General features: G+C 40.7%; 1 protein-coding gene across 1 annotated transcript; it reads right to left on the minus strand.

Annotated features, from left to right (window-relative positions):
* Nucleotides 1–7,354: 7,354 nt before the first annotated feature.
* On the minus strand, nt 7,355–9,331 carry CCDC185 (coiled-coil domain containing 185; the record flags this gene model as incomplete). Its single annotated transcript, XM_079106734.1, has 1 exon — nt 7,355–9,331. One exon carries the CDS (start codon nt 9,329–9,331, stop codon nt 7,463–7,465), a length of 1,869 nt encoding a protein of 622 aa, XP_078962860.1. The 3' UTR covers nt 7,355–7,462.
* Between the last annotated feature and the right edge of the window lie 274 nt (nt 9,332–9,605).

Genomic DNA, 9,605 nt, shown 5'->3' on the forward strand with positions numbered 1-9,605 from the left:
TTGTTTTTATAAACATTTTATTTTGAGATCATTACAGTTTCACATGCTGTGTGAAGAAATAATTCAAAGAGAAATTGTATGCCTTTTACCTGTTTCCCCCATGATCTCGTAAACCACAGTACTCTATCACATGGGATGGTGACAGTGATCAGTGATAAAGTCAAGATACAGAACATTTCCATCATAGGAGCATCCTTTACCTTTCAATTACATATGTCACATCTGCTTCTGTCCATCTCCAGTCCATCAATAGTGCCTGATAGTCTGTCGTATGTTCTCCATTTCTACAATTTTGTCATTTCAATAAGGCTATATTTAAATGGAACTATACACTAGGTAACCCTTTAGGATTGAATTTTTTTTCACTCAGCCTAATTCCCTGGAGATTCATCCAAATCATTGTGTGTGACAATATTTAGGTCCTTTTAATTGCTGTGTAGTATTCCATGGTCAGGCTGTAACACAGTGTGTTTAACCTCTCAGCCATGTAAGGACATCTGCATTGACCCTGTTTGGAACTATGAGGAATAGAGCAGTTACAAACATTCAAGTGCAGGTTTCTGTGTGAACACAAATCTTCATTTCTCTGGGGAAAATTTCTACAAGTTCAACTGCTGGGTAGTATAATTTTTACATCTTTGATTTTTAAAAGAAACAACCACACTGCTTTTCAGAGTGGTTAAGACATTTTATATTCCCAGCAGCAACATATGAGTGATGAGTTTCTCTGCATCCTTGCCAGCATTTGGTGTTGTCACTCTTTCTTATTTTAGTCATTCTGGTTGGTGAATAATGATATCTCATTGTGGTTTCAATTTGCATTTTTCTGCTCCCAAGCTTGTCATTCCATCCTCTTAACAGACTCCTTCACAGAGCAAAGATTTTTAATTTTGAGGAAGTCCACTTTATCAATTTTTTTCTTTATGGATTGTGTTCTTGGCATCAAGTTTAAGAACTCTCTGCCCCTACATCCTGAAGATTTTCTCATATCTTTTTCCTAAAAGTTTTATAAGATCACAATTTACCTTTAAGTCTAGGATCCATTTTCAGCTCATTTTTTTTTTTTTTTTACAAGATGAAAGACTTAGGCTCAACTTCTTCCATGCACCCCCCCACCCAGATGTCTAGTGGCTCCAGCATTATTTGTGCAAAAATCATCCTTCTCCATTGAATTGCTTTTGCATCTTTGACAAAAATTATAGTCAGACCCATTTTTGTGGCTCTGTTTCTGGTTTTCCTTTTATGTTCCTTTGATGTATGTGTCTGTTCCTTTATCAAGATCACACAGTCTTGATTACTGAAGCTGTAGAGTGAGTCAGGATATCAAATAGACCAATTCCTCCCACTTTTCTGTTTTGAAATAGTTTTAGCTATTCTAGTTCCTTTGCCTTTCCAGATAAATTTTAGAATAATCTTGTCGGTAGCTACAAAAAAAAAAAAAAAAAAAAAAAAAAAAAAAAAAAAATCTGGCTGGGATTTTGATAGAATTACAAGAAATCTGTGTCTCAGTTTGAGGAGAATTGACAGCCTTATTATGTTGATCTTTCTAATCCCTGAGCAGTATGTCTTTGCATTTATTTAGTTCTGTTTCAAGTTCTTTCATCATCTTTTATGATTTCAGCAGAAAAGTCTTATGCATGTTTTGTTAGATTAACACCTAGGTATTTTTTCTGATTATAAACAGTATGATATTTTTAAATTTTAGTGACATGTATTCATTGATAGTACATAGAAATACTATTGATTTTTGTATATTGATCTTGTATCATCTTACTGAAATTTATAGAGGTTGTATATAGATTTCTTACATTTTCTATATAAATTATATTTCTATCAAACAATAATAGGTTTCTTTCCTTCCAATGTGCATTTTTTTTTTTTTTTTTTTTTTTTTTTTGCCTCCCAGCACTGTTGAATAAGAGTGGTAAAAACACTTGCTTTGTTTCTGGGTTTGAGGAATAACATTTAGGCTTTCACTATGTGGTATTAAGTTAGCTATAGGATTTTTGTAGACAAGTTAAATAATTTCTATACCCATTTTTCTGAAGGTGTTACTTACAAATGTGTATCAAACTTTGTCAAGTGCTTTTTTTCCCATCAAGTGATATGCTCATGTGATTTTTATTTTTTAGCCTGTTAATTTAATGACTTATTAACATAGTGATCGATTTTAGAATACCGAATCCCTCTGGATTCTTGGAACAAACCTCATTTGGTTATGGTATGTAATTTTTTTACATATTGTGGAATGCAGTTTGCTAACATTTTATTGAGGGTTTTTATGTCTACCTTCATGAATGACACTGATCTAGTTTCTCTTTATTTCATGCTGTCTTTACCTTCAATGCTTCATGACATGAATTGGAAAGTTTTCCTTACTCATCTGTGTTCTGGGAAAGGTAGTGTGAAATTGGTATTAATCCTTCTTTAAGTGTTTGTGAAATTCTTGAGCAAAACTATCTGGGCTGGAGATTTTTTGGAGGTGGTTAAAATTATGAATTTAATCTTATTACTGGTTATGAGGCTATTTAAATGATCTATTTTATAATGGGTATGTTGTGGAAATTTGTTTTTCAGAGAATTGGTCCATCCTCCTAAGTTGTCAAATTTGTGTGTGAAGTTGTTCACAGTATTTTCTTAGTTTATATATATATATAGTTATATATTATGTATTATATGTTATATATTATCATGTATATACACATGTATATATATATTATGTATATATTTTATATGTATACATATATAAATTTTTTTGATACCAGGGATTGAACCCGGGGTGCTTAACCACTGAGCCACATCCCCAGCCCTTTTAAAAATTTTTAAATTTAGAGACAGTCACTAAAGTTGCTTAGGGCCTCACTAAGTCTGAGGCTGAGGTTGGCTTTGAACTTGCAATCTTCCCGTCTTCCTTACTACCTTTTTTATGTCTGAGGAGTCCGTAATAAATACACCTGATTCAGTCACGATACTGGTTATTTGTGTCACCTTTGTCAGTTTTGCTAGAGGTTTGTCAATTTTATCAAAACTTTCTAAGAATAGGGTCTTTATTTCACAGATTTTTCTCTATTGTTTTTGTTTTCACTTTGATTTTTGGTCTTTATTATTTTCTTTTGCATGTTTTGGGTTTATTTTATTCTTTTCCAGGTTCTTGAGGTGGGAGCATGGATTTTTGAATTGAGACTTTTCCTCTTTTCTAATGTATGCAGTTAATGCTATGAAGTTTCCTCTCACTATGTCCCACAAATTTGACATTTTATTTCCATGCAGTGCAATGAATTTTTAAATGTCCCTTGAGACTTTCTCTTTGACTTAAGGATTACGCAGAAGTGCTCTGTGTAGTTTCCAAGTGTTGAAGGTTTTCCTGTTATCATTTCATTATGATTTATAATTTGATTATATTGTTTTGTATGATTTTGCTTCTTCCAAATTTGAAGAATTTGATTTATGGCACAAGATATGTTCTATCTTGGTATATCCTCCATGGGCACTGGAGAAAAAATATATATCCTATTGCAGATCGATACATCAATAAATGTTGAGTAGACCCTGTTGGTTGATGGGGGCATTCTTGAGTTGTTGTATGCTTCTTAATTTTGTTTAGTAGGTGTATCAGTTGTTGAGAAGGGATATTGAAATCTCCAACTATACTCATGGATTTATCTATTTACTTCAGTTGTTAGTTATTGCTTCATGCAATTCCTATTTATTATTGATACATACATATTTAGACTTACTATATCTTATTGATGGATTGACTTACAAAGTTTACATTCCTTTGCCTCTGGTAGTTTTATTTGAATACTTATCTGATATTACTATAACAACTTTTTGAAAAAGTAATTTCAGTCCATAGTTTATATTTTTATTCTGTTGATCAAAATAATTTTCCTTTGTCTTTAGTTTTAGAACTTTGATCATGGATTTCTACGGATTACCCTTTCTGGATTACCCATAGAATTTATGGTTTACCCTTTGCGGGGGTTGCTTAACTTCCTTACCGAAGTTGGAAAAGTTTTTTGTCACTATTTCCTTGAAGAGTTTTTCCAACCTTGTCCTTTTTCTACTCTCCTTCTGGGATTCCCATGCCATCAATGTTAGATCTTTTGTTATAGTCCCACAGGTCTAAGAGGCTCTGCTCATTTTTTTCCAATATGCTTTTTCTCAGATTAGATATTTTTTATTAGATATTTATTATCTTCCAATCGCTGATTCTTTCCTGTTTCCTACATCTGTTGTGGAGCCCATCCACCGAGCCTTTGATTTTTGTTACCATATTTTCCAGTTTCAAATTTTCCATTTGGTTCTTCTTTGTATCTTTTGCTTCTTTCCTGAGATTTTCTTCTTTAAGTATGTTCGCAATTGCTTGTTGAAAGCATTGTTTTTACTATAAATGTTTTAAAATATTTTTTATATAATTCTAACATTTGTTGTCCTTTTGTTAGCATTTATGGATTCTTTTTTAATTTGATTTGTGATATTGTTGGTTCTTGGTGGAGTGATATTCAGTTGAAACCTAGACAACATGTGTACTTGATAGATGCTGATAAAGCTTTTAATTCTCCACTAGGCTTTCTGTGACACCAGGCGGGAGTGTGTGGAGGTGTCTATGGAGGTAGTGGTTGAGAGTCAGGGCTTTGTGTGCTCTCTGCTGACATTGCTAGAGAGGGGAAGGGAGTTCCTTGTTAAAACCTGGTAGGGTAGAAATATAGACTCCCTGCTGGGTCTTTGCAGAAATAAGTAAGGATGAGTTCGCAGGTTTTTCTATGGTATTTGACTGGAGTAGAGTGATTATCATCTAAAATACTTCTTCCTTGTTAGGTTGCCCTTCTCAAGTCTTTTGACTGGAGAGATTAGGCTTTTATTGGGACTCGTTTACTCTTGTTGGTGTTTTGGGGTTGTCAATTTCTTCAGCTCCAGGTTTAGGATATGTGAAGGAAAAAGAAAACCTAGGAAATGTACTACTGTGTGATTCCTCAGGTCCTGAGGTCTCTAGTCACTCTGATTTATCTTCACCTTTCATATATAATGTTCAGAGTGTCTTGTATTTAAGGGAAGGATAGGGAAAAGCCTACTCTGCTTCTGTCAGTGTTAGTTTGTATAGATCATTACTGCCAGTAGCATTCACTAAGGACTGGACAAAAGAATGAGAATCTCTTGGAGCAAAGAACTAAATGATAAAAAGCATGGGATATGGATGTGGAATTAAAGTATCTCCATGATAGACTTTTGACTGTATATTGACTGCTCATATTAAACATAAATGTAAAGCAGTCCTAGACAATGACCCTAGCCTCAGGTTGCCTGCAGTCTAGTTAGGAAACCAAGATGTAGATTACAAAATGCATATTCTACACAAAGCAGTAACTATTAAGTGTTCAATGAGCCTTGCAGTTTGTCAGAGAAGACAGATATCAAGATGGGTGTCCAGAATGTGAACTAAGTTCAGAAAAAAACAGGCTTGGATATGATGGGACAAAGAAGATGAAAAGGCATCAAGATTGGGAGAATAGGAATGACAAAGGTATGTGGTCAGTATTATGAATAATAGAACCTGTTATATTTATAGGTTATCATTAGATTCTGGGTACTATGCCAAATGCCTTATAATTTTATTTAGTCATTCCTTGCAATGTGCTATTGAAGTATGAATTATTTTCCACTTTACAGATGAGGAAACTGATGCTCAGGGGAAGCAACTTTCCAAATATCACACAACTGTTTTGAGGGAGCACTAGGATTCACACTAAGGTCTGTCTGAAATGTCTAAAGCATTAACCCTAGACTACCTGGACTGCATGCAATATTTCTCTATAACTTGGGCAAGTAGAAGAGAATAAGGTTGGAATTTGAGGCATGATATGTGAACTCTCACATTTTTTAGCAGGGTGCTCCCTGAACATTTCTGAGTGAAGGAACGAGGACTCTACAGCAAGCCTCTTTGGAGGACAGCAGGTAGAGGGGACTTAGAGTAGAGGAAGAAAATATAATGGGGAAGAGGATCTGGTTTTTGGTAGCTAGGCTGAGAAAGTGAACCTCACACTGACCTCTGCACAAAATCTCTTATCAGGTGAACTTTAATGTTGTTTTAAAATTACTAATAAACTGGTGCTGTGGAGCGCACCTTTAATCCCAGCATCTCGGAAGGCTGAGGCAGGAGGATCGGAAGTTCAAAGCCAGCCTGGGCAACTTAGTGAGGCCCTAAGCAACTACATAAGACCTTGTCTTTAAACAAACAAACAAATAAACAAACAAACAAAACGGGTTGGGAATGTAGCTCAGTGGATAAGCACCCTGGATTCAATCCCTGGAACAGAAAACAAATTATTAATATGACAAAAATACTCTTCTGGGGGCTTATTCATTTTGTCCCTGCCTCTCTGTTTCTGTTTCCCCTTCACTCTCTTCTCCTTCCCTGGAAACAAATGTTACATGAGAGTCTTTTTAAAGAAAACATTCAGAGCTTTTCAATAGAGACTTTGAGATGTGATGGGTTAATTTCTATATAACTGCTGGCTCCTTATTTTAAAAATGTCATGTTACTGAGTCATGCTTAGTCATTCATTCAGAGTCTGGTTAATTAAACACAAAGTGGGTAGACAGAATGACATCAAATACCTTCTTCAAAAGAGGCAGAGGAGAAATAGAGGGGAAGAGAGATTTGGATAGAATTTTGTTGCATAAGACTGAATGTAAACAACAACAAAATCAGACCAAATATATTCCCGCGAGCTTTCAGATAGGATAGTCAAGACACTCTGCTGGAATTATAAACAGGTCTTATGAACACAGGGAGGGATGGCCAAAGAAGTTTTTAATCTGGGAGGAGCCAGAGTTTACAAAATATTCTTCAAAATACATTCCATGGAATGACCTGGGGTAGGGGGTGTCCACGGTTTGTGACAAAACACTAGATTAAACAAATGTTTCATGACTGCAAGTCTTTTCAGAGCCTTTAACATTTTAAAGTGCACTATAAACTCTCAAGAAGGGATATAATATCCAAGATTCCCAAATCTACTTAGTCACAGAAATTCTCCTATACCATTTTTTTCCCCCTTGGAGATTTTTTTTCTGACTGGAAGTTCACACCTTATTCTTTCAGAAGTTCTGTAATAGGAAAAGACTAAGACCTGGCACAAACTGTATCCCCACATGTAGATTATTCTCTGGTTCCTGGAAGATATGCCTAATGTGTGCCTCTTAGATTTTTTGAGAGCTATATGAATATTTTCTATTCAAATAAAATTTTACAAAGCTAAGCAATTTTCTTCTCATCCCCAAATTTCTCTCTCCAACCCTCTAAACCACCCAAGCGAAACAATAAACTAGTCCATGAGAGGAAATTGCAGCTATTTTATATACTTTTTTAAAATCAATAATTACAATCAGATTATGAACCCGAATCGCTTGGCCACATCTCTCTCTGGCTGCTGGGGCTGAAGATCTTTGTCCTCAGTTCTCAATAGCCCCCTCTCTGCTGATGGGCACACTGGGCCTCTGCTGCCATCTGATCAAAGCAGCTGTTGGGAAGCCCTCTGCCATTCTCTCTTCTGGAGGTCAGGGAGATCTTCTGAAACTCTGGCAAGGTGGGATCTTTCCCTCGGGAGATCTGCTCCATTCTCTGTTCCTTTTTTTTAATGGCTTCCTTGATGCCCTCAATATGACACTTTTCCTCCTTTTCGGCTTTCAGCTTCAGAATGTGATGATTCTTCTCCCGCAGGATGTTGAGCTCCCGGAGGCGCTGTGCCTTGTCCCTGGTGGTCTTGTGCGCATGATTCCTGGCCTGCTGAATCTTCTGTTCCGCCAGCTCCAACAATATCCTCTTGCGCACCTGCCTTTGCTCCTCTGACTCGGCTGCGCGACACTTAACCTGGTTGAACTGCTCTTCCTCCTTCTGGGCCTTCTCCCTCAGCTCGCGGTGCTGCTCCTTAATCAGGCTCTGGTGGATCTCTTGGGACCGCATGTAATTCTGCTCCAGCGACAGCTTTCTGAGGAGCTCCTCCGCCTTGGCTTGGCAGTCCATGAGTACCTTGCGGGCCTGATAATTGACGAGGGAGCTCAGGTTGGTCTCCTGGACCTTCTTCTGGCTCTCCATGGAGTGCCGCTGCCTTTTGTGACAGGCCTCCTCCAGCCTCTTCCGCAGCTGCAGGTTGTTCAATTCCCGCAAGCTCTGCAATACCCTCTCCTGCTCTCTCAGGCGCTGCACCTGGCACTGCTTCCGGTGCTCGGCTTCCGCGCGCGCCCTCTCCAGCCTCTCTAGACGCTGATTCCCCTGGTCCTGTGGTTGCGACTCCCACCGACTCTCCTCCTGGATCGCGTTCTTAGAGTGGCCGTCCCGCCGCCTGTAGTACTGTTCGCGGCCCCGGCGACTCTTGCGCTCCTTCCGTTGCAGCCACTGCTCTTGACTCTGCTGCAGCAGCAGCCGGCGCTCTCTTTCCAGGGTCATCTGGACCTTTTGGTCTGAGCGCTTCAGCTCCTCCCAAGCGACTGCCGCCTGCTGCTGCAGCTCCCGCATCTTTTGGGCCTTCTGGAGACGGGTCAGCACCAGGGACACGATCTTCTGGTCCCTCGAGGACATCACCGCCTCTTCCAGCTTGCTTTTGAGAATCTGGGTGTGCTGGTTCTGCGGCTCTTTGCTGGAGACCGAGGGCTGGGAATACTGACTGGCTAACGACTCCACCAGATCACTACAGTCTCTTTTCTGGGTGCACGTACAGGCTGACTGTGTCCTTAACTCTTGGGAGGGCACAGAGGACTTGTCCGTGTGAATAGAGGAAGGGGACCAGCGACCTACCTGGCTGCCGATCGGCACTGCCCACTGGTCTTCACTCTGTGCCTTTCCTACCCCGAAAGTTCCCACACTCGGGGGAGTGGAAGCTCCCCCGGGATACAGCGGGGGCGAATCCACCTGGGTGGGAGGGCAGCGCTGGCAGGACTGAGTCTGTTGGGGTTGCAGATGGAGATGCTGCTGCCATGCCGAACTGGTCTTGGTCCCTTCCTCCCCCCAGGCTTCTTCTACGCGCCGGCTGCCTAGCCGGTGCTTCCGCGCGCGGTCTGGGGGCCTCCGGGGCATGCGAGTCAGGCTGCGGCTTTCCAGCGGCGAGGTGTTGTACCAGCGCCGGCGTGGCCGCGGAGTGAGCGAACCCTCGGGAGGCAGCCAGGATGCCCCGGCCTCACTCCGCAAATCCGATGTACCGCCCCAGGGGCCCGAGGTCGGTTCGGCTTCGGGCCCATCTAGCCGCACGGGGGACCTGCTCTCTGGGCCCGGCGGCGAGTTGTCCCAGAGGTTCCTGTAGCTCCGCGGGGAGAAGTGGCGGAAGCCCTCCATATTCCTTCCAGTGTCTGCGCGAGGGTCCCGCGGCCTCCAGGAGGCGCTGCGGACACCCACTCCACCCTCGGATCCTAGGGTCCCAGTCCTCTGTGACGCTCTGGTCACTTCACAATGCGCCTGGCGCCACCGGCTCCTCAGAGCCTGCAGCCCTCGTTTGCCATCCATGCAGGCTTTGTTGAGAGGGGTCAGGGTGGCACGGGCAAGGAACTGGTTGGAGGGGAGGTCTGTAGGAAATCAGAAGACATTTAAGCTGAGGGTGAATAATGAGCCC

The sequence above is a fragment of the Sciurus vulgaris genome, assembly GCF_902686455.1.
Source record: "Sciurus vulgaris genome assembly, chromosome: 12".
NCBI lineage: Eukaryota > Metazoa > Chordata > Mammalia > Rodentia > Sciuridae > Sciurus > Sciurus vulgaris.